Here is a 26,992-nt window from a genome sequence, read left to right on the forward strand (position 1 = left end):
CTGCATTCAAATATGTATGTACTCCAAGGTAGTACAGAAACTAGTAGTTCACCAAAATCTAACAATAAATATATTTATAGTATATGTAAATTCAATAATTCATGGGGCAATTGGCAAAAGGAACAATAAATAAAATGCACAACAAAAACATTGAACAAAAACAATAAGTAGTTCGGGCGAGTAGATGAGAGGTTTTAAAGGGAACTATTTATTCACTCGTTTATAGAAATATTAGTAATTAAAATTGAATTTGACAACTATTAATTGAAAAAACTTTTTGATAGCAACGACATGGAGAAAAAAAAGAAAATAATCACTAGCATTTTTTACGGAACTTGTTGAGAGCACTTTTAATTTTAAATTTACCGATTCTAATTATCGACCAGGAATTATTTCTATCCAATAGTTTAGTACGGAAATATTGTACATTAAAGTGGGATGCTGCACTCCTTTTCTACACAAGTCATAGAGAAGAGGTTCCACATAACTTGTTTTATGTTTTATGGTTTAATATCCTAACTAATTGAACGAAGAACCTCAAGTTCAAAAATGGGTCTGCATTAACTTCTTCGTCAAATATGGCGCATTATAAATTATGTTTTGAACCTCAAAAATCGATTTATGTAGTAAAAATTAGTTCTTAACGATTTGAATATGTGTGTACGGATGTGTGTTCATAACCGCAATGAATGTCTTCGCATAGAATCTTTTGTATTACAAATAGTGTAGACCGACCTTCAATCGATTACACAAATGAACAAAACATATTCAAACTAAGGCGTTCGCTTACCTTCTGGCCATTGCACGCACACTGCCAGGCGGCGAGACAAATGCAGCAAATCCATTGGTTGGGTCGTATCCGTTCCGTTGAAGTAGTTGGCAATTATCAGCGAGTCGGAGAGAATATTTGTGGCACGATGTGGGAAGAAGAGAAAGAAAACAATATATTAAAATTCTCAAATACCTGACATATGTATGTATGCACATCGATCAAAGTTTCAGTTCATTTTAGGCGCGAGTACGGACTTATGTATGTATGTAGTTAGTAAGCGTGGGTCAGAGGTATAATGCCATAATGTGCAGGCGTCATATTTTCTGGCATCTGGCGTCTATTTAATATTATTGCGATTTATGCGATTTTTCTGAACTTTGCGTTTCGCACAAATCGCTCAAGCCATGATGAAGAAATGACTAAATAAAAGGCAAGCAGGTGTTCGCCAAGTAACAATTGAAAGAGCGGCAAATTTAGCACAAATGTGCATCACCTCACGGCAAAGGCAAGACAATTCCCATTATGGCATGACACCCTAACCCTATCTATATGTTGCAATTGACCAATCATTTATAAATATTTATATTTAAATTAGCGAATGAGTATATAAATCGCAAACAAAATATATTAGTGCGATTCATGAAATGTTGCAAAATTTTCCACCATGCGACACAGCCGATTGCTTTTGTAAGAAAAATTTCTTGCGACAAAAATGCAACACTGCCAGATTATTTCCACTTCATTTTACTGTCCTCGAATACTTCAAGAAAAGTAGTACACGTACATATCAGTTATGGCTGCTTTGAAATATATGTAATTGTAAAAACTTTTATTTTTACTTATGAGCGACATTTTTAAGAAATTTGGCATTTGCAAATCTTGCAATCATCCGGATTTGCGATAGGTCGTTCATATAATTTTGTTGGAACGTTGCCATTTCGCCAAAATTGAATCGCACTATTATTATTTATGTCATTGCAACCAGGGACCGCAAATAACTATTATGGGTGCAAATTTGTATCAAATAAATCAACATGAAGGAGGTTCCGGAAATATATGATGTATTTAGTATATAAAAATGGTCGTCTTTTAGAGATGTACTTAATCGTGCAATAAACCTAAATTTTATAATTTTTTTCTTTTCCATCAAATTTAAGAATTATTTCATGAGTTCTATGTTTGCTCGCAAGATAACACTTACTTGTGAGTTTTAATTTTCTTTCAATAGAAAAACTTATGCGGTGAGTTTTATTTTGACCTTGTAAGTTTTATTCATCGTTTAAAAATAATTGTTACTTCGTAAGTTTTACTTAACAAGTAATTTTTAGCAAAAAAAAACCGACTTCAACTCCCATATAAAAAAAAAAATATATATATATATATCTCATGATCCGCTGATCGGATCTTAACCAGATTAGTATGGGACCACCTCTGAGACACTACCTTTCCGATGCAAAAAGAATTATCGAAATCGGTTGACGTGGTCCAAAGTTATGCGGTACATACATAAAAAATAAATAAAAAATAAAATAAAATATTCCGACGAACTGATAACCTCCTCCTTTTTTGGAAGTCGGTTAAAAATCACTGACGCTAGTTTTAAGGCCAAAGGCGGTGGCACGAAAGGTGGTCGTTTCGGGACCTGTTTTCAGCCAAAAATCAGCTGTTCTGTTTGTGTTATTTCGGACGTCATTTCCTTTGAGGAAACTCTTGGTATATCTCGTTTTACAGTTTAATATGGGAACGAGCTAAATAACGTGAACATGCCATTACCGTGTTTTATTTATTTGTAAAACAAGAATATTTTCAACAACAAATATTTTCTCATAGAAAATGGCGTCCGTAAAAAACACAAGCGAAACAACTTTTTTGCTGAAAACAGGTCCCTAAACGACCACATTATTTATCGTGTTATTTATTGTAAGAAAAATAAAACTCAATAAGGAAGTGTTATTTAGCGAGCAAACATAGAACCCATGAAATAATTATTAAATTTGATGAAAAAGATAAAAATCAAAACATAAAAATTAAATAATGATTTTTCACGATATCGCTTATAACTGTTACGGTCCTTGGTTGCAACACACATACGTACTGCAATACTTTTTAGACAATTGCCAGAGAGTAACATGCCAGCATAAGAACACAAGCTCGGCACTTAACTTCGAACATGCAATTCAAGTTCCACACTCTTGCATTTCAACACGAATTTAATTTTCTTGTAAAAAGTATGTGTATATATGTGATATGTATGTATGTATGTATGTTTGGTATGAATGTGTTCAAAAACTCTACAATATTATTGGCATGAGTTAAAGGACAATTCGAAAAAAAGTTTAATAGCCAGGGAAAAAACGCCAAAACACGTAAACTTAACTTTGAGTGGTACATTACGAATTTTTATTCTGTTTTCCTAGATCAGGTCGATTGCCAAGATATTTTAATTTTTATGAAAAAAATTCCAAATTTAACAGGGAAAAATGAAAAAATTATTATTATTTTTTTCATTTGTATTAAAGCCTGTTCTCTTACAAAAAGAAAATCGATGAATAAAAAAAAAAAAATGTGAATGGTCAAAGAAAATGCGTAAAGAGAGTTTTTGGATGAAATACGAGCAAGAAAGAATGTTACTCATACGCAATGTACATACATGCAAGGTCATGCTCGTACATGGCGTTTGAGTAACATTTTACAAGTTGAAGTTTGATTTTTTCTTAAAATGAAAATATCTTTGCGAAATGACCTGATCTAGAAAAACGGTATGGAGATCCGCAATCTACGACCCAAAATTAAGTTTACGTGTCTCGCCGCTTTTTTGTGTCATTTTAGCGTTTAGCGTTTTTACAGTGTAATATACAGAATTATTAAAAAAATTTAAATTTTGTGGGAAAACATAATCAAACGCAAATTTATACAGATGATATACAGGAAGGCAGATTAAAATACACATATCTTTGCCATTTTTGGGAAGTTTAGGCTGAACATATTCTCCTTATCAAGCTTATTAATTCTATGATTAAATCACCAAAATCGTAAATTGTAAATAACTTTCTCTATCTTATTAAACGTGCGATTTATATATATAGAGTGAATCCCAAAACTTAGGCCAGTGTAGCAGAAGATGCGAACTCTTATAGAAGCTTATGTAGACTAATAGCACACGAAGTGCCGAAATATAAGCATACATAAATACATTTTCATGCACAGTTATGAAATCCTTAAAATTTGGCCAAAAGCCGTTACATTATGGCTGCGAATATTCGGCTATCCTTTCGAATATTCGTGCATACGGATAAAATCCAGATATTCATATTGAATAACTCAGTGAGAGGGGAGACCAGTATGTTTGCATGTATGTATGTATTTATATAAAAAAAAATATGTATTGGTGCAAAAATGGTGGGTAGGCACTGTGGACAATGTTAAAGTTCGTTTACCACCTCTGCATAGTTGTTTAAACAAATTTAAGAAAATCTACCTCAACCTAAACTAAGGGAACTAGAAAATTGAAGTCTGTATCCGGATGTGGCTGCCAGACGAAAGATGTTGTGGTTTGAAAATATTTTGAAGAGAGTTACCACCTGTTTACAAAGTTTAATTCAATTTATGTAATAGGTTTAATAAATTACTTCAACATAAATATAAATCAAAATTGCTTTGAAGAGATTTATTTCGAAACTACATGCAACCTATTTTAAAATTTAAATTCCACTTTAGTTACGTATTCTACGTTTAAGATTAGCGGCAGTGGCCTCAACACAGCCCGCAGGTCACTACGAAGGCGCGGGACTGATCCTTTTTTGTTTGAATGTTGCCCGAAACTGCAATCGAACCTTCGACCCACCGATTGGTATTGTGCACCTCTAACCGCTCGACCACGCCGGCCAATAAATACGGTTACCTCTTCGATCTTCGAGACCGTTGCAGTTCAGTTTCAGAGGTATAAGAGAGTGATTTACCTTGGTCCAGTTGCGCTTGTCTCTATGGATGTTGATACCTGGTAGCAGGCGTGGAGGATTGGGTTGATCCTCATGTGAGCTCCGTGAAGCCGAAGGTGCTCTTTGGGTGCCTATACGCGAGTTAAGGGGTTGTATAGGCGGATGGTGTCATAATGCTTGAAAAACATGGGGCCCCATACCCCTTAGTCCACTCCCTATGTGACGTAAGGCCCGAACATGCTCTTAGGTAGCTCCATCCGCAGGTATTGCACCTAACCGAAGTCGAGTTCAGATGGGGGCGTCTCTGGCATGAACAGTATAATCAGGTTTCTGGTCCGGGGTTGGGCTCAATGCCCGCCCCTGGAATGATGCGCCGTTGCTCCACGGACGTAAAACGATTGATGGAGCTCGCCGATCTAAACGAGCTTAGGTCGCCGAAAAAACAATCCTCGGTCGAGAAAAAAAACCCGAGCCATTTCGGTGCGACCGGCTGTCGGTCACTTCACGCTATCGTCTCTTTGCGAAATTTGATCGTCTCAAATTCCAATAGATTATCTACATGCAAAAGTTTCTTCAGCAAGCAAACTGCGAAATACATGCTCATGACATTCTGGTGATTCCAAGGAATAAGTCATATTTTGCTAGAGCTACACTGAGGGAAATAATGCATAGTAAAAATGAATACTTTATATTTGATTATCGTTTAAAAATGTTCAAATTTAGAAATAATATTTTCATAATTTATTATGCACGTATTTGACTGTTCACATCTGAGTATATATATGAGTGTACATACGCACCCCAAGCGTGCCTCTGCGCCTCTCTGAGAGCGGTGGCAATACACATATTCATACATAGTACATGTTTATCCGTACAAATCGCATGCTGTGGTGTTGATGGATATTCAACATTTGAAAGCAAATTTATGTATATGCCTGGGCGTAGCTGAGTGCGCAAAGATGCATGCCACAATTTGTTGATAACCAGAGATGGTAAGGGTTCGAATTCCACTGCAGGCAACATACAAGTTAAATATTTTTTTTTTAGTTTTTGTCTTGATTATCCACTTCACGGATGATTTTTAAGAATATTTGAATATTGAATATTTACCAAAATATACAGTACTTTCGTTGACGTTTATAGTAAGATCAATTACGTTTCTATTTGATTTTAATATTTTTTTCCCTCAGTGTAACAAAATCAGTGCGTGCCGAAGACAAATCTCAAACTAAATACTGTCTGCATTGAGAGTGGAGGCACATATGCAATGTATTTACACGAAAACAATTATTTATTCAATTAAAAATATTTGCGTAGGCGTTGCGGCTAAGGGTAAGCAACAGTTACCACCTCACCATAATTGAAAGGATAAAAACACTATGACCAGGTCGTGGTCGTGGTTTAGATGATGACAAGCTGACTGACGAAACAAACTCATGCGAATATACCGGAGCGTATATTACTCTCAGCTTGCTACTCCCCTAACTAACAAGCCTACTGGTACGTCATGCTGAATTCATGCATGTTTGTTTTCGTCAGTCAGATAGTCACCTGTATACAAGTGGAAAGTGTGCACCAACATTAAAGAAAAGTTAATTTCAATTGAAATAGAGCTGTAACTATCGATATCGCTACTATTTTCATTGATTTTTAACCTGAGAAGTGCATATGCGGAAATTTCGTAGTATGTATTTAGGCGCTAGCAGTTCGAACTAGCCTAAACACCGTCCATGTACTGTTTTGGAGTTCTTTTAATTTGTTTCAAATCTGCCAGATTTTCGATTAATTGGAACAAAATTGTTTGGTGTCAAAGAACTCAGAGATTTTGGTGAATTAATGCACATTTTAAATATGTACTGAGCACGATCCAAATGTTGCTTTGAAGGAAGTAGGCGTTTAATATACATAATAAATGCAGAGCAGATACATCGTAGTCGTGGCTGGCCGCATTAATTTTCACCACCCTCAAGCTACTTGTGTCGCTATCCCAAAAGCCATTGGAGTCGACGAATTGTTCACTTGATTCATTTAGGTTCTCTTTAAGAGACCGGATTGCATTTGATTTGACAACTGTTAAAATACAAAAAGGAAAAAGATTTACATAACTGCGTTTTGTGTTGGTCTTCCACCACCTTTTTGCATATTGAAATGGCCATTCTTGGGTTTTCGAATAAAAACGTTTACATGCAACACGCAATATGTAACATGCAACATGTCATGCCAGATGCAAAAAACTGTCAACAAGCTTATAAATTATGTATGTATTTACATATATATTGAGGAAATAGTTTACTTGTTTTGTAGAGCTTTTAAGGTGCTTCAAACTATTTATATTTACATAATGTTTTCACAAATTTTCAAATTTCAGCAACCAACAATGAAATATTTTGCATATTAGTTATCTAAGGTAAAAAATCTGCTCACCTAGAGCTTGAGCCGGTATGGCACCGTCTTTTGTCAGTACAACTGTGTATGATTCAGAAACAAAAATATATTCAATATAAAATTCAGTTCAGCACAAAAATTTCGTTAACTATTAAATAAGTAAGTTAGTAAACACAAGCATCGAATATGAAAATCTTGCAAATTTGGCATGTTTTGGCTAACAAATTGATAACGTATAAACCAATAAATTATGCAAATCATGTTCGCTTCACTGTCAAACTATTTACGAGTCTTTTTCGCATATAAATTTTGATGTGTTGTTGGCATTCAATGAAACGTCCAGTTCTACACATAAATTGCAACATTTTCTCTCTAAAAGTCGCACATCGCCAGTAAGCGGATTGTTTAATATGTATTTCCAAATATCTAAACAGCGCGATTTTCATGTTTCTTCTTATACAGGTTTTTTTTTTAACTAAACAATTTTCGCAAAAATGCTTTAGAAATTTGCTGGAAATATGAAGTCTTGTCTTATTAAGAGAACAACTTTTTATATGCAACTGATCTCTGGCTTAGGTCGACTTGAGCGACTATTGTTTCTAACCACAGAATTATCTCCTCAAGCACATCAAACAAAAGTTCTACGATTTTCAGCTGGACTAACAATAATTTCATTCATAACGTTTTTTATTGATTTCACGATGGCCTTCTGAATTGACGCGACCTGGGCCTATGGCAATTTATTAACGAAAAGATATATCGAAGGGAATGTTAAAAAATGGATGCCACTTCTCAGTTTCATGGCGTACATCAGCTCAGTAGAAAAAAGACTCGAAAGCCTGTGCTTAATGAGATCTTTGTTAAAGTTCGAAGGCAACAACTATGCTGACGCCTCTCAAATGTTTTTCCTGTTAATGCCCTTGATCTTCGAGTAATAAACATAAACCTAGAATACTGACTTCAATTAATGCGTGGCCTATTTTTAATAATTTAAAATGCTTTCTAAAATGAAAGGTCATATTTTTATATTTTTATTATCAACTTACCATTTGGAAGAGCTGTAACTTTTTTGGTCTGCACACGAGCCGTGGCGTTGTTCACCTTTTTTTTTTAATGAATTTCAATTTATTGTCCAAATGTTCCCGCGGTGGAAGAGTTAAAAATGATACAAACATGTTAGTATGTGTACATACACAGGTATTATGCTTATAGACGTGAGTACAGCGATTGCATGCATTTAAAAACTAAAGTGGATTCTTTTAATAATAATACATACATACATTATGAGTACCTTAATGCTATACATATGTACATACGTAATTTTCAATAACTATTGATGCGGTAATTTAAATTGAAATTTGCTTACTCTGAGGAAGGCTTTTATTGTGCAACAACAAAATGTATGTATGTATATCGCCCAGTCGATGACGTCCAGTTTTCCATAGCTAGAGTACTCTTTAGTTATTTTCCCGGTCATAGCTGAAAGTTTGTATTCATTTTCAAAATATTGTGTTTGTTGCGTTAACTGTGGTAGCGGAAAAGTGGGGCGCCTTTGTAGGCGAAAATTTCAACTATTCAGTGAAAAACTGCAGCAGATACTATTGCAACTTGCAGAGCAATTATTTATAAGAAGGAAATTGAAAAACGTTCAAATATTATTATACCACAGCTAATACATATACATATACATATACATATTTACATAAACACGCAGTTTGCATATGTATGTATATATATATGTAAACGCATCCGTATTGGATACAGGCAGGCGTACATGGAAGCTACGTATGTACATACATATGTACATAATTTAGCAGAAATGTTGGACAAAGCAAGAGCCAAAAAGTACCGCATTATTAATAATAAATTACATATGTATGTATGTACATGCACCACCTTCCACCACGTGTCTCTATGGTTAGGATATGAAATTCTACTACACTCCATTTGGTGGCTGCCCAAATATGTAGCGGCAGCAACATGCAAAGCAAAATAGTTCAATGATTTCATTTGAAAATCGGCGGCCGAGAGAAGCATCGCCATAATTTAAACTGAATTTGAACAAATTCAACAACTCTTGAAACCCAACTAAGTACAAATGTATTTATCTACTGAGACGGCAATGGTGTCCGCATAAAAAAATGCACAGGAAATAACAAATGGAAATATGTACATATATAGATTGTGGGTGTTAGCACTTGCCTGGTTATCAGGTGATTATTCTATAGTGTAAATATTTTATTGTTGTTAGCTGAATAAAAAATATAACCACATAACCAGAAAGTTGTGAGATGGTTCTACTAAGAAAACATTTGAAGCGACAATTCTTTTCTGATTCGCTATTTACATACATACATACATTCGGATGGCTTACTTCACCATCCAAAAATGCTGCTTAAATAAATTAGCATCCAAGTTTGATAAGGCAATTTGGTTAGGCATGGTGTAAATTATTCATTCATCATTAAAATAGTCATTCACTACAACCGTAATAGACTTAACCATTTTTAGTCAGCTGTACCTGAACGCGTCTGTTGTTCGTTCAACTTCACAATGGAACAGAGTGGAAATATCTTATGTCACTTTCAAAACAAACAGCTCATATGTATGTACGTTAGAACGATAGGAGAAAAAAATTATCATCCTGGAACACGGGGCACCCCCTTAGTCTTTTTCCTTTTGATATTTTTTTAGATAACTTTAATTTAAAATTTTCTTAAGTTGCTTAACCAATTGTTTTAATAATATATGTACAAAATACTTCCTATACTTAGAAACGTAAACTTTGATACCAGCACCTCTTTCGGCAAGGCGAAAAATTTTGGAAGGTGCCCAAGCCATTTTTTTTTTTTGGACCACTCTAATGTACATACATATCAAAAGTCGGAGATATTACGAAAAAATCTTTAAAGAAGAGAAAATAAAAATTGCACTTGATTATTTCTTAGAAAAACTTTGCAAATTTTCCCAGCGGGTTTAGCGATCTTGAAAACATACTGCAAGACCTTAAAAAACTTCAATTTCATGAGCGCATGAATTGTAGGAAGAGTAATTTTAACCACTTGAGGCAGAGGCACAAAACGTTCACGCGAGACTTCTAAATGTTAATATTTTTGGACCAAATTTTCAGGGAATAGTTTTTAGGCCTAATGGAAGCTAAAATGGCAAGAGCATCAAAAAAGAAGCACTTTCACTTGTTTCTGGTCAGTCTAATATACATATATATTATTATTATTATTATTAAAATCACAGTTTTCTCGTAAAGTTACCAAGATGCGATTGTAATTTTGATCGGATACGATTACTGAAATATTGACTTTAAATATTATGCAACAATATCGGGAGTGGTTTTCATGTGGGATTAAAAATGTTGCTACACTACCGTGACTACATAAGATACGAGTGAAAATGCATAGTACATCTAATTCGAAAACCTCTCCATTAAAACGTACATAACCCGAAGGACCCGCCTCCGAACGGCAAATGAGTTGTATGCGACGCTTCTTAATGGAAGAAATACACTCGAAGGCTTGCCATTGCCTGCCGAGGGATGACCGCTGTTAAGGAAAAACCTTTTTTTCTATATTTTTGCGATGTTGCTTTGACCAGGGTTTGAACCCTGGTGCTGCGGAGTGAAAGCGCGCACTGCTTACCACAACACGATATTTATTTATATTATTTTTTTATATTATTGTTTTTTCCTTTTGCCTGTTATAGTTAATCTTTCGGAAAATCATTATGGATATTTACAGCAAGACCACCAACAACGACTACAAAACACTATTCGTTTTACACGATTAGCCACACAAATTGATTTTTTAGGTAATGTTTTGATGTCGGATGAAACGCATTTCCAAGCAAAACTCCAGATGCACTGTTTGGTGCGGTGTTATGGCCGAAAAAGTTATCGGCCCATATTTCTACGTGAATGAGGATGAAACGCCAGAAACGATTTCCGGGGCTTCTTACAGAATAATGACTGACAACTTTTTGCGACCAACGGAAGAGCAGCATCCCAATTTGTGGTTCCCACCATTGCTGAGCACGAATCTCTCAAATAAACAATCACAATTCACAATTTAAAATAAGCTGGGTAATAAGGCTCCTACGTAGCGGGGTTACTCTGCTAAAGATTTTCGGAAGGCCTGTTCTCATCTCATCTAGCGGCATCTTTTGTGCGGCGTGCTGATTCTACCAGCTAAGTGTCAGCAACATGCGCTGTTTTATTATTAGAGCCGTTGATGTTGCACAAATACATACATACATACATATGTCTGTACATAAATACACATTTTCATTTGCACGCATTTAGTTTTGGCTAACCTAAGGCGAATCTACCATTTCGCTCCCACACTTACACACACACACACTCCTACGCGCAACCAACTGTGCGTTTGTTTCAGGGTTTGGGCCTTAGTGCGCCAAAAAGCATGCTTGTCTTTTACAAGCGCTCTTCACACCAAAGTAGGTTATGTCGCTGGCGTTGGCTGCGAGGCCGTTGCATTGTTGCCATTGTTATTGCAGGGCTGTTGTTATTTCTGCTTGCGATAGGTTGCGCAAACTGTTAGAAGGTGGTGGCGGCAACAGCGGCCATGCTGCTAACAACACCAAAATTTCAATTAACGTCAAATTTTACATGCCACCCTACCCCATTCCCTCCACAGGGCACAACGCACACACACTATGCCAATCACCTTTTTTGCACATCATAAAATCTTTGTTGCAATTGTTTATGTTTATAGAGTGAAAGTATGTATACGCGTATTTAAAAAAACTTTATTTCCAAGCATCGCATTACTCGCATTACATTGCCAAGAAAGTGTAAGTAGGTACTGCATAAAAAGTACATATAATTCATCAAGAGATGTAGTTAGCAGAAAAGTTTGAAAATGCATAGTGCCAGCGAAAACATGTAAACATATACATACATACATACATACATACGACTACTACTATGTTCATTTCTTTGGCAGTTTAAATTACCATTTTAACGCACAAGTAAAATTTTTAAGTAATATATAGTTAAACCTAATCCGTGCACACGATCGTGAACTCGAAAGAGGGGCCGCCTTGGTGAATAAAGCTTTGTTGTGTTCACTATAAGGTAAGATATCGCAAGCGACTCCACTGATGCAGGAGGCAGGTTGGGGTGTAATTAGTAAGTGAGTGATCGGGTTTTTCTCCTAATGTTATTTCGTGGAGTCCTATGGAGGAATGCGCTGGAGAAGATTGCCGCTTAATGTAATGCTTAATATTGTGCATTCCACTGTTTGTTGTTTTCCGAGCAGAGAAAGCAATAAATATCTATCTACTCTGACCACCAAGCGATAAGCAGGAAATTGGACATGCTCACTGTGTACTGAATTTTAGTAGGAATAAGGCAAATGGGCTTTATTTCCTAAAAAAAGGAAATAAAGCCCGCGGGCGTTATTGCCGTTTCTAAAAAGAAATTTAACCCGCGGGCTTTATTGTCTTTTGCCGGTGGGCATTATTTCCCTTCGATATGGCAATACCGCCCGCGGGCTTCATTTCCTAAAAAATGAAATAAGGCCCACCGGCAAATATATGATACCATTGTTTTCCTTTATTTCATGGGCTTTATGTATTTAATTTTTTAGGAAATGAATATTCAAAAGGAAACTGAATTGAATAAGTGGGCAATTTAAAAATGAAATGTACTATTTTAAACTAAAAAAAAAATAGACAGAGAAAATGACATTAAGTTGTCGTTGGCAATTTTTGTAAGTTTTTACCTATAAAAATTAAGCTCAAGCACAGTACTACCATAAGTTACGTTACAAATATTTTTACTTTACGTTTTCGAAATGATTGCAGCATGCGATATTTAAAAAAGCATAATTGTTTTGAAAATACATACACCCATGATACAAAAAAGAAGGTAGTTTCAATAAAAAACTTTTTGATTAAAAAGCAGATTTTTGACAATTGCTCAATTGTGAAAAATTGGAAGCGGCGTTACCCAATTGTAAGTTTTTTGGTGTGGGAGATTTTATATCCTAAATTTGGAATTATAAGGAAAATAGTTGTATTAATATATACCTTTTAAAAATAATCAATATCTTATCTTAAAAGCGTTTAAATTACATTAAATTCGATAACAACTTGCCAGGTCATTATTTTAATATTAATACAATTTTAGTGAACATATTTTAAAATATTTTTAGTGTCCTCATGTCATCTCATTATTTCACAATGTAGTTTTCTATATCGGATACGATGATTCTGAATTACAGACACTGAAATTACACATTTCGATGTGGTATTTAATACTTATTGTCTTTGTCCATTTAACAGCAAATGGAATTTACTTTAGGACCCATGGGCCGTAAAATTTTTCTAGCAACACATATTATTTTCACATGAAATTTTGACACACCCAAAATTTAAGTATAAAATAAATAGATAAAAATAGATTTTCAATCAAACTGATTTGATAGTCCAGGGGCGCCTTTAGTAAATGTTTGGAGGCTGTTTTAATATATCCTATCTTATTATATCTTTCTTAGCTTTTTTACATTCTGAGAAGTTGAGAGAATGAAGTCTAATATTCTTTTTTAGTCAACTATGATATTTGATTTCATTTTTTGCAATCACAAATTATCACAAGAACGGTTATAGGCTAAAACTAAACCTATATCTAAAGGGCGTGTGGAACCTCCCATACAAATCGAATTTTTCATAGTGCATATCTCTGAAAGTATTTGTGGTAGAGTCCTGGAACTTTGTATGGATATATGTATATGAAGTCAATCTCAAGCTCACGGAAAAATGTGGATTTATTGGAAAATGCGGCGTGCCCCGTAGAACTTGGAATAGAGGTAAATGAAACCAATCCCAAACCTATGAAAAATGGGGGTATATGAAAACGATCTCGTAGCCATTGAAAAGAGCTAGCGGTATAAACCAAATAAACTATAATTCTTGTGACGCATAGATACCTCTGGAAGCATTTACCTAGAATACTGAGATGAGGTATTTTTCCAACGGAAATATGTACAGAAAAACGGGCGCGACTCCTTCTGTAAAGTAAAATGATCACAGGGTGTATCCCGAGAACCATTTTAAGCTAAACCTTCAGGGATTACATTCTTGCCAAGACCCATAGGCGTAAGCTGAAATTGCGTCGCAAGTTTTATGATCGGCTTAGGTAAGGTTTAACCACTTAACCCCCCTTTGTTTTCGTCGCTACTGAATTCTATAAACTGTCAGCTTTCACACAATTTAAAATGTACATGGAAGAACAAAATATTTTTAAATCGACAAAAAAATTATATAAAAATTTGAAGGATTTTAGATATTGGGTATGGTAGCACGAAATGTCACAATCTGCTTAATTGTCAGGTTGTTAATATGGCGACGAAAAAGTGACAATGGAACTACCTTGTTTTTTGTATCATGCATACACCTGTGGTTGCTTAATTTTTTGTTACTTTTTGTATATAAAACTGCGTAGCAAAAACATAACCGCGAATTGAACAAAAATTCAGGCATCAAACTGACATGCGTTCACTCAGATTGAGGGACAGTGATTGTGTTTAATTAAATTGTCACTATATTCACTGCAATCGGTATTAATTTATAAATGATTTCATTGCGCAAGAAAAAATTACACATATGTTTGTATAGTATGTACATTAGAGTGGTTCAAAAACAGTGAAGTCGGAATTTTAATGCCGCCACCTCATAGAATTGTTCTATACCGAAAAAAATATTCCCCTATTTTTTATTTTGAAATTAACAAATATTCAGGGACTGCTCAAATTGCTCAAAACTTTCCATGTATTTTATATGGGCTAAAAAACAATTTTTCGTAGAAATGATATAGAATTCTAGAAAATCAATATTTTTCGATCGGAGAACTCTGGTTCTCTTCAGGAGACTTCCAATATTAATATACAATTGTTTATTTAACAAATTTTTAATACTAAAGATTTTGTTATTGGTCCCCCATTGCCTTTTCCGGGGGTTTTGGCGGACCTATAAAATATAATAACCATGAAAAAATGGTTAAAGAGAAACAATTGGGTATTATTATTAGGAAACTCCTGAAGATAACCAGAGTTTTCCGATCGAAAGCTATTGCTTTTCAAGAATTCTATACCATCTCTATAAAAAGTTGTTCTTTCCCCATATAAAATATATACATGGAAAAGTTTGAGCGCTTTGAGCACTCCAGGAATATTTTTTGATTTCAAAATAAAAAAACAGGGGTATATTTAGTTCGGTATAGAAGAATCCTATGGGTGTCGGCATTCAATTTTCGACTTTACTTTTCACATGCATTTTTTTAGACCACCCTAATGTACATACAAACATATGGATGAATGTGTATTCATCTGAACCAAAGTAGACAAAAATATAAAAAGTCCTTTACATTTTTAGGTAGCCAAGTACGACAAGGCGACATATCCTTCATTACTTTGTACTTTATGCCGAGATTTTTATTTGTGTATGCATATATACAATGATGCAATTACTCAAATATATATGGGCCATGGGAAATTTTAATCCACAACAACAACGGCAAGACAACAGCGAGAGATATTTTTTGATATAGAGCTATAGCTAATGCATAAAATTGCTTTAACGAAAATACCAAACGATTTCTCAGTTTTATTTAACTATCATTTGAATGAATGTGACTCGCGGGACACTGAAAAGAACTCTATGTTACCTTGGTGCATACAAAGAAGAATTTTAGTCAGAAAACTTAAATTTCGTGAAAGAAGTTTTTGTGTTATAAAATATGACCTATACGCTTTCGTTTTCTCTAAAAAAAAGCAGGCTTATATAATCTTCATAGGAATATAAAAAAATATTTAAATTTGTGGCTGGTGTGAAGTAATTTTGCATGAAGTAAAAGCTTCCATAGACAAAAACTAAAACTTTTTAAATATATTTTTAATATCTTTCAACTGGGTAATGAAATGTGGTCGTTTAAAAACAGGTTACTACTGAAATAGAGATAATTATGGAATTTTAAAATTTATGTCGTTTTCCTCTTTTACATGGAATGCCCATATGTAGTATATAAGCAAACTGGATATGTACATCCGGGGGGAGTGAAATTACGTTTTTTTTTAGAAATCGCTTTGCCTATCTTCAGAAAGTGTTCTTTCTAGCCCATTAATAAGGATGCAAAATGTTATTTGGATCATTGTAAATATATTTAGAAGTGTCCCTGACAGGATTAAGTTTTGAAAAAAAAAACAATGTTTAAACTTTACTTTACAGATTTTTAAGTAATTTTTTAAGAGGTGTTTTTAGACAAATTTGAGGTTGTTGAACACGAATTTATTTTTCTAGATTATTATTATTTTAACATATACTGGCGCTGAGACTTAAAAATATCTATTGTAAATACTCCGGCCTTAGGCTATTTGAGAAATTCAGCGCATGTTCCAAATTTTAGATGAATAATTTAAAGAAACTCCGAAAACAGAATTTTCGTCTATATCTCGAAAAATATTCCTTTATGGAACCCCTTTCAACATACGATGAAGCAAATAATATTTTGCACCTTTATTTCTCTATTTAAAGCGATTGCCAAAAAAACTTAATTTCACGCCACCGTAATGCAGACCTGCTCAAAATAGGAAAAGCTAAATTTATTCACGAAAAAATTTGGTCCCCAATGATCTGCTGCGTAAAAAAGAACTGGACTTTTCCTTTGTACAAACATTGGCAAATCAATAATTTATAATAAAGGAAAACTCGGTTTTATGTACATACATATACGAAATTACGGTAAACCTTTGAAAGATATGAAACACATGCCAATACTTTTTTTTTTTAACTGTTTTCCCAGCTTCTGTTGGTGACTGGCCTTTCTCTTCTCCTGCCCACCTAGGTTGGAGTTTCGAGACTTCCATGGTTAGTTGTCAGATTGTAATGGATTTCAAAGGATTTCCTTATGATTTTGAGCGCGGAAATTTACAGCGTTTTGAATTTGCAGGAATTTTCGATACCAGCAATGAAAGCTGATACTATTGACACGCCACGCTATTGACACGCCACCCCCATATTCAATCTGCCAACTTGTCTTTGCTTCTGTTCTGTGTCTTCACCGAACATTCAAGTCTGCCGCAACTGACAGCACACATACGGCATATTGCAATTGCATCCGCTAGCTGTCGTCGCAGTGGTATTCCAATACATACTGGCGAAATTCCGTGAAATCTCTAAAGCTTTTATTCGTTTATTTGCTTAATTTTTATCCGCGCCAGTCAAAAAGTATAGAAATAAGAAAAAAAAACTGAGCCCTTTGTGCTAACAATGCAACGCGATTTTTAAGTGGAAGCTATTTTTTTTTAATTTTTTTTTGACATAGAGGAGAGAAGCAGTACAAGAAAAAAGCATTTACTATTTAAGTAATGGATAGTATTGATCTCTATGCGGAAAGATGTAAATTGCCATTTAATCCTGGTTCTTTCTCTTTAACAAAGTGCCTTTCCTATTGACATATCGTATATGTATGTACATATGTAAGCACATACGAATAACGCTTCCTAGTTCAACAGTTATGCAATGGGAAACAAGCAAGGACATGTTTTTTATGAAATACATTTCTAGTATTTGAATTTTTAGCGTAAAAGTATTAAATTTTAAGGTGCTATTTATTTATAAGTAAATAGGTCACAAAATTTATATTATAAATATATAATCAATCAGTTGTTTGGGAGCTATGCATTATACTAAATTAATCGGGATGATGATCACTGATCACTGCGATCTTTATAAACATTTATCATAACCAAATAGGGTACCAAATTTAACTTAAATGGAAGAAGTTGTATCACAAAAACTCATATCCGATCAATCAGTGGTGGTGGTGGGCGGAATTTCTTATAGAGCACCGATCTTTGTGGGTTTCTCACCAAGCCGTGATTGATAGGGAAATACATAGCTACAACATATCACGGTTGTAGCTGTCCAAATGAAGGAGCTTCTAAGATGAGAATATTACTTATACGCCATGTCCATAGGTACGATTTTAAGTTTACCGTGATAAATGGTAGATCAAATATGGAGCCGCCATTTTTAGTTTTTAAAATCTGTTTTAAGATTCGTAATTAACGATGTAAAAATCCCGAGGAAAGCGGCTCAAGCGAGTTTAGCCAACTTACCATACCAGTTTTCCGGGAACGTTACAATTACAACAATTGCAAACAATTTGAGCCCAAAACGAGATGATTCGGTAGTACTTGTTTTTTTTTAAATCTCCAATCAATAAAAAACATTTTAGGCACACGAATATTAAAATAACTCGACGTGAATTTTCGGACAGGATCCGGTTCCGGTTGCATATATGTATGTATATATCAAATTAAAGATGGTATATATTTCCTATCGGCCGCTATAGTGTAGTGGTTAGAAATGCGTACTACCTACCGTTCAGCAGGGCCTGGAATGGAGCCCAGTTTCCGGCTAACATCAGAAATAAAAGAAAAGAAAAAGTCTTTTTCTAATAGCGCTCGCCCTTCGCCAGGCAAAGGTAAAAGGTCAAGTGTATTTCTGCCATCAAAAACAGCTTCTCATAAAAATACAATCGCCGTTAAAACTGTGTGACAACATTAAAGCGCATAAATCGGGGGCGAAGCTCGGCCAACACTAACATGTTATGTAAGCGACAATCTATTATTATTATTATTAAATTTCATATGAAATGAAATTAACGAATTTAAAATTCAGGCATTGGTTTTGATTTAAAATTGACTTTTGACCTTTAATAATTCATGCAATTTTTTTTACCCCAAAAACAAAGCATATCATTGGGCGCGTTTCTAAGACGCAACTGTTTACCTCAACTGTTGCTGAAATACTGTCAACTGTTGAGTTCAACAGTTACGTCTTAGAAACGGTATGATGCATAAACTGCCAAGCGAACAGCTGACATTTGTAAACAAGCAAAATTAAATAAAACGGCACAAAAAAAAATAAATTAAGCTAAAAATATGGATAGCGCAGGATTTATAATGGAGTTTTTCATATTTTACTTTTAATATATGTATGTATTTCTACGTGTATTTTATTTTATTAACATAATTTGATGATGGGGAAAAATGGCGTAAGTTGCCAACCGTTGAGCTGAGCGGAACTACTCAACTGTGCGTTTCTGAAACAAACACTCAACCGTTTAGCAACAGGTACGTCTTAGAAACGCGCCCATTATGCTCACCCCATTGATCTCTATCATATTTGTTTTTAATTTGAGAATCGTAGATGGTCTGCACTATAGAGAGAAAAGAAAGGCTTTATGATTTCAAACTCGAACGAAGAAAATACTCAAAGTACATTTTTTTTGTTTGAAACAAGTTTATACAATAATTGCTCTTAGAGAATCAGGGGTGGGATCTTTAATGGTCCCCCGTTCAACAGCCACCCATAGATAGTCTTCCACCCGATTAAGACGCGGAAAGATGGGTGGCCGCAGTGATGCCAGATTGTGGGTAATTTCCCTATTTGAGGGATATTTTGCAACAAAAATTATTAAAAGGGAAAAAAAGGGACATTTCAAATAAATAAGGGATTTTCTTTTGATGCAGTTACTGTTGCATAATTGATCTAAATTTAAGAATATTCGACATTCTTACGTAATTAATCTTTCTGAAGATATGATGTGGAATGAAATGGTATATAATTGTTAAAAAGTATAAGGACAATTTCGAAAATTTTCTTACGTTAACCAATTTAAGCGCTGAGTAAGAAAGAATGTTTCTTGTAAAAAGCGGAACAAATTATCTGATGAAATGTTAAATAGCATATGAATGTGCTTCAATTTTCAGTCACCAAATAATTCTTTTAGGCCCTTAATGAGTGAGCAAAAAAATGAAAGTGAAAAAATGAATGAGTGAAAAAAATGCAGAAAAAGGGGTTTTTTCTTAACAGCGGTCGGCCTCCGGCAGGCAATGGCAAACCTCCGAGTGTATTCCTGCCATGAAAAACAGCTTCTCATAAAAATACACTCGCCATTCGGAGTCGGCGTAAAACTGTAGGTCCCTCCCCTTTGTGTGACAACAACAAGGGGCACGCCACAAATTGGAGGAGAAGCACATATGTGTAAGCGCCAATTATTACTATTATTATTTTAATGAATTTTACTTCTTTACTACTGAAACATGTATATGTGACCTGGTCTACGGAAAGGGGGCTTAGGTGTCAAAAAATCAATTTTCACTTTTTGGTTGATTCGGATGGAAGATGAGATGCTTTTTCACGTGGTGAAAAGCAGAAAATCCTAACTTGCTTAGAAGTGTACTAAAAATGTAGAGAAAGAAGAGTAAAAATATATATATATAAAAATGTTCCACACTAGCAACTTACACGATGAACTATAATAATATTCCGACCAACAACAACACTTACTGGACCAACAACAACACTTACTGGACCAACAACAACACTTACTGGACGTCCGGCGCGGAGAACAATTAACGAGATAATGAGAAACTGACGAAACGAGTTGCTTACTTTTAACAGCTTTTTCACAGAAAACTAGTTTTCGCACGTAAGCTCCCTTTTCGTAGACCAGGTCACATATGTTTAAATTCGTTGGGAATTTTGTGGGATAAATTTTTAAGCTGTGGGTAATTGAGGGATTTTTTCCCCATTTTCGTGGGATTTTTAACAGAGAATGTCTGGCATCACTGGGTGGCCGTAGCTTTGAAGGTAAGGAAAAATTCAAAATTAAAAAACGTGTACGTATGGAGTTGCAAGAACCGGAACCGGCGAAAAGAAGAAACAAAAAAATTTGTATGTGATTCATATTCCTTAAATGCTAAAAGAGTAATAAGTAAAAATATTTTTTTAAGATAAGCTTTTATTAGTGGTTAATAAAAAAGGAAAATCGACAAATATGAATATGAAAAACATACAAAAAAAAAATGCCATGAACTTTTATTCCACAAAATTATACAAAGCAACCCAGCGTTATTCGATAACTGTGCCAATTTGATCTACTCTCGATATTCTTCAATAGCGTACCTGCATATGCATATAGATATGTAGTTATATATACGTATATTTTTCTTAACCTAAATAAGCATGCGTCAGTCCGCACCATTCTGCGTATTTTGTTACAACAATATTCTGTTGTGCCACCTCAAAGTAAGCAAATTTTTATTTTTTTCCCAACTTATGTACATAGATTACTTAAATGCAGTTATATTTATTATATGTATATGTAGGTAGCTCTATTTATGATAATATTAGCATATTATATGATAACAGCGAATATTATTTGTAATATTGTCATATGCTTGAAATAGGCATACATAGATAAAACATACGTTCAAGAATGCAATAAATAGTAGTAGATACAAATGCAAATCTAGTATACATACATTAAAGTACTATATTACGAGTAGATAAATAATTCAATCGTCTGTTAATATTTAAATGCATAGGTTTAAGATAATAATAGTACAACAACATGCACCCACCTCTATTTTGCGTCCCTCAACCACAGTGCCGTGAAGACGCTCGCGTGCTCGTTCAGCGTCGGTGCTATTTGCGAACGTAACAAAGCCAAAACCCTGCAAGATGACAAGTGAAACACCACCACAGAGACAAGCCAGCGGCGAGTGCCACATGTCACATTGCAGGCGAAAGGCCGAGTGCGTATGAGTAGTAGTTTATTGCAGCAGCATCGCATAATCATCACAGCACCAGCAAATTGTAATCGAAATCGCATGCAATCGGACAAGAAATATGCGTGAAAAAGAAAAAAAAAATTATTATGTTAGAATTGTTGTCATTCAAACGAGGTTTAAAGGTAACAGAAATAAATAGATTCCATAGAACCGTGGAATAAATTAAAAACCCTTAATCATTTAACGTTTGGTTGTACATATTTTTACCATACCTATATATTTACATGTGGAACATACGAACGACGCAGGAAGGGCGTTTGAATTAGGCATGCAATAGGAGCATTCATAAATATTTGATTTGCATCTGACCACTATTTTAAAGGTATTTTCCATACCATCTATGGATGAATGGTGTTTCATAAAGAAATATGCAAATTTCTCCGCGAGTAATGTAAATCATTAATATCTATGTAGTATGTATGTACATTTACGAAACTGGCAGAAAATAGCCGGAAATTGTTTGCCAAACAAAAATGGGTAATGAATGGATGCAGAGAGTTACCCATTTTCTTTATACAAATTTAGAGGTAATGTATGAAATTATCGAACCAGAGTTGTTAGTTCGCTCTGTGAAGTCGCCCCAAATGTCAGAATGCGTGTTCAGAGAGAGATTTTAAGTTTTTTATTTAAATAACAAAAGTTAAAAAAAGATATTAAATTTCATCAATGAGCTGATCTTGGCAGTTTACTGCTGCTATCAGAGCCGCAGGCAAATGCTTCGTTGCAATAGCGAAGGGGGAAGCTAAAACTAATTAGAACTGGAAGCCAGCGAGGTTTATGTTGTGGCCAGCGGCAAATTAAAAAATTAAAAAAAAAATAACCTTTAGCTCTTTCGATTCACAGAATCAGCAACTAACGAAGAAAGAAGCAACGACATTTTTGAGAAGATAAATATGTATGTATGTATGTATTTTATACATTTTGAGGAGTTACCACTTCGGAAGGGGTTGATGCTTAGATAGCGATAAAGTGGAAATTAGTAAAATAATTGGCAAACAACTTTTCAGCTTCTCTCTTGTGTAAAAATAGGGAGCGAATGTTGTATTACATTAGGGTTAGCGAGTGTCTGCAGTTGTTTAACCGTATTTAGATTTTGGCGTCGTGACTATTACGCAAGGTGAGCGTTCTTGAAGACTTATTTAAGCAGAGGACATGTTAAGCAAAGAAACAATGTACAGACATACATACATACAAATATAGATATGTACATATGTAGTAAGTTAAATTAGCAGATGCAAATAGAGATGTATTCAAATCTTATGGTAAATTCAAATATTCATGGCTCAAATAAAAGCAAATGAACGATTAAACTAAACTACTCTTTAGAAACATGTACATACGTACATACATATCGTTGCCGTAATATAGAAAGGCCTTATCTTTCTTCTGGTTTCATGGGTTGATGGAAGAAATCCATAGAAAATCAAGTCCCTTTGCTGCGATTTTCTTCCGCAGGCTATTTTTGTTGAAGAATATTCATATGCGACTAATTTTATGCTGTATTAGTTATTTTGAGAAACTAATGGGTTTTTATAAACACTAACATATGTATGTGTAAGCGTCAATCTATTATTATTATTATAACGGGTTTTTATTATGATTAATCGGCAGACTTTTCAACAGTTCTGGATTTGAAAAGAAAATGAGTTAGGGCCTTTCTAAAATAAGGTAACGATATGTACGTATGAATATGTTCGTATGCATATATATGTATTTTAAGATTTTTTAGCAAAAATGTGTACCTATATACGATATAACGAAGGTTAGAGAACGATTAGAAACTGATTCGAATTTCAGCGTGTTTCTCTAAGGTTAAGGAAGATTAGAAGACGATTAGCTAAACTGTCGAGAATTATAGCATTCTCCATAAAAAGAGGACTTAGATCTAAGGCGATATCGAGATAAAGGTTAGATATCACAAATCGTCTTCTAACGTCGAATTCTAATTGGTTTTTAATGCCTAGTGTTTTTTTCAAATCATTCTCTTATAGCTCCCTAACCATCGAGAAACATTAGAAAACTACATTAGAATTCTAATTTAAAACAAAATGCTTCTCCAACGTTAGAGACTGTGTTTGCTGGGAATTAAGAGGACACATTTTCGGGTAACACCGCCATGCCATAAGAAACTAGCCAATTCCATGTAGCCTACAACATTCTTTATTGCCTTGGCATATATATGGTGGCTTAAAAAAGAGAACCAGAGATGAAGCAAATAAAGTTGGCTTTTTTGACAGTAGCACAAAACTTAATATCGTCCGATTTGTGCCCAAACCTCGTATATGAAATAAAATAATTTTACAGATATCAAGAAAAATTTTTATTTTTTTCCTTGGACATAATGAACGATTTCAATGCTATCTATATACATGTATGTATGTAGGTCTGCATCATATACCGAAATGTTTCCAAAGCACCACAGCTTCATAGTAATTCAGGGTTGTGAACAATGGACCACGCAGAATTCCTATGGGGAAATGGCTTTCGGCTAATTTCCCCTTGAGACTTTACAAAATGATCGCCCGTAACACGTACACAAAAGTCTCCATAGGCCCAAAGCTCCAAGGCTCTTAGTTTACGAGCGATAGCTTGGCAAAGTCGAACTTTTTTACCCATACGCTTCTCTAGTATAAAAATGTTTCTCTTCAAAAAAAAAAAAAAACCTGAACCCTACATTCTAAAGACAACCTTTGGATGTAATTTTGCGCATTGCATATAATGTAAGTCTGAGATGTTGTATCCATAAAAAAATATCTCGGCGACGATTAGCCGAAGGATTACGTTTATCTCTTTTGCCATTCTTTACCACCAGCGCTTGATGCGGATGGCTTTTTAACAATCAAAGATAAAATCGGTTCACCTCTTCATAAAGGCATGTTACAGCGAAAATTTAACTTTTCAAGCGACATAGCTCTGACCAGATAATGCTCAGAAATATTTATGTTGTAAAATTTATTTATTTTTTTGATTTTAAATTCATACATGTGTATTATGTACAACGCGGAAACAGGTTTCTCTCCAAACCAAACTTGACAAGGGATGACAGAAATTCTTTATAAAATACATACATACATAAGTCATACAATATACATAGAGTCCTGCACGCGTTTATCACGAAAGGGATGTCGCTCACTCCCGCATGCTAAACTCTATATTGTGGCACCATATGCTTGTTAAATAAAAATATTTTTAATAAAACAGCATTACTTTTTTTAACTTATTTATTAACCCGGAAGCTTTTCCGATTTACGATTTTTTCCAGGATGTGTTTATAAAAACATTAAAAACATAGGCGTTTCATAAGAAATTCTCTAACGTATCTTCAAAACATTTTAGCTACACACGTGATTATTCTCATCTGAATTTATTGATACACAACAATCGACTTTCTACTTCTAGGGAAATGTTACTAGTTGACGATATTCTTAATTTTTTTATTTTTATTTTTATTGTTAATTGTTGGTTAAACGTGGTACAATTTTTCACTAAATTACCGATAAAATTTTACTCAATAACTCGGAAACGAAAAGAGGTATTCAAAAACTGAGAACACCAATCGAAAGATCTCATTTTATTTTAAAATATACTGTTTATTTATTTATATCTACACTTTTTCAAACTATGCGGATATGTTCTAATTAATGAGATTTATGTATATTTGTACAATTAATCCATTTTGCGATGAGATTTGTTTAGAAATTTTTGGGATGCGAAGCAGCCAATTTGGAAAAAGTAACAAGGGATGAGGAAAAAATACTTTGATAGTTTGAAAACGAAAATTGGAGCAAAATGAACAGAGTTGATCACATTTTCACGGAACACGCTCTACGAAATCTCTTAAAAAAATATTCAAATCCATTTGTTTTTTTTAATGACCTAGTAAACAAGTTTGCACTCAAACCGAAATAGTAGAACTTATGGGTTAACGCAATTCGGGAGCAATGTGTGAGAGAAACAATCGGCAAAATGCCGATGATAACGATGTGGACTTTTGCTAAATTTACAGTTATTGCTTTTTAACTACTCGTGCAGGGCCCTAGTATATTTATGTCCATATTAGATAAATGTGCCAGAATCGAAATTGTTTTACTCACCTTGCTTCCGCGCTCATTGAAGATGATTTCCACATCCAAAATGGTACCAAATTGCTGTTGGGAATCGTGAAGTATGTGTCGTCCGAACATTAAGGTCGCGCCAGCCAAGCCACAGGAGATAACAAAAATTATTGAAAATATTAAAAAGGCATTTGCAATAGGCCATAGACAAGAAACTAGGTACATTTGTATCATATATATATATATTTAGATTGTGTAGTCATTGGCTGAGTCAACTCACCCCAAACATGGCGCGAAGGTCGGGATCACGAAATCTAAATGGTATATTCGAAACGTGCAAACGCTTTGGTTGATTTTTGGCATCAATGATGGCTTGCTGCTGCTGCTGCTGATGCAGTGGGACTAGAGCCGAAGTGAGACTAGTGGCTGCGGGTGTGGACGGCCCGGCAGAGGTAATTATGCCACCACCGGCGCTGGCCGCGTTTAGACAGGCGATAACCTGCGAGGTGCTCGCGCCGCTCACCAACGGCGATACAATCGATCCCGAGTCAACTGAGCCAGCTACTGACTGCGGCGCGGACATGATTGAGGGCAACAGTCCAGCGTTGGTGACGCTAGCAGCACTGCTAGTCGCAGCCAGTGTGCCCGTAGCAGCTGATGTGGCGGTAACGGAGGTGGCGGCAGTGCCACCCGTGGCCTGACTGCCTCCTATGCCAATCATTAGTTGTTGTTGGTGGCCGCTGGCGAGCAAATCTGCTGCGTTGCCGGGTGTGGCGGTGGTTGTAACGGCGGCAACGCCATTCGCGTTGGCAGCACTGCTGTCGACGACCGACGACTCTGTGGCAGCAGATGGGCCGCTTCCGTTTACAGTTTGACTCATACTGCTTATGCCGTTGTTCGTGTTAGTGTTAGTGTTAGCTGCAGCTGTGGTTGCAGGGCCTCCAGTGCCGGAAGTTACAGACATTGACGTGTTGCAGCTGCCTCCACCATCGGATCCAACGCCAGTACTGCTTGAACTGCTTTGCTGCTGCTGCTGCTGCTGTTGCTGCTGCTGCTGCTGTTGTTGGGCGACGCTGATGTCTGGCTCATTTTTAATCAATACTGAGGACTGAGGGTGTAAGACGAAAAAAAAAAACAAATAGTTTGTAAATAATTTAGCTTAAAAATATT

The 26,992-nt window shown here is 35.1% G+C and overlaps 1 protein-coding gene across 2 annotated transcripts in view; it reads right to left on the bottom strand.

Moving 5' to 3' along the window:
* Positions 1–26,992, bottom strand: part of Rbfox1 (RNA-binding Fox protein 1) — a 90,222-nt gene that overhangs the window by 38,148 nt on the left and 25,082 nt on the right. The window contains exons 2-7 of one of the 2 annotated variants that reach the window (XM_017612080.1): positions 26,103–26,930; positions 25,862–25,915; positions 21,558–21,650; positions 8,142–8,196; positions 7,135–7,188; positions 791–811 (exon numbers count right to left, since the gene is read on the bottom strand). In XM_017612080.1, the coding sequence (XP_017467569.1) occupies positions 791–811; positions 7,135–7,188; positions 8,142–8,196; positions 21,558–21,650; positions 25,862–25,915; positions 26,103–26,930 (1,105 nt within the window). The remainder of the gene's footprint in view (positions 1–790; positions 812–7,134; positions 7,189–8,141; positions 8,197–21,557; positions 21,651–25,861; positions 25,916–26,102; positions 26,931–26,992) is intronic. The other variant, XM_017612079.1, reaches the window with a different exon arrangement.

The sequence above is a fragment of the Rhagoletis zephyria genome, unplaced genomic scaffold (assembly GCF_001687245.7).
Source record: "Rhagoletis zephyria isolate East Lansing unplaced genomic scaffold, Rhagoletis_zephyria_1.1 Rzeph_scaffold_00496, whole genome shotgun sequence".
Classification (NCBI taxonomy): domain Eukaryota; kingdom Metazoa; phylum Arthropoda; class Insecta; order Diptera; family Tephritidae; genus Rhagoletis; species Rhagoletis zephyria.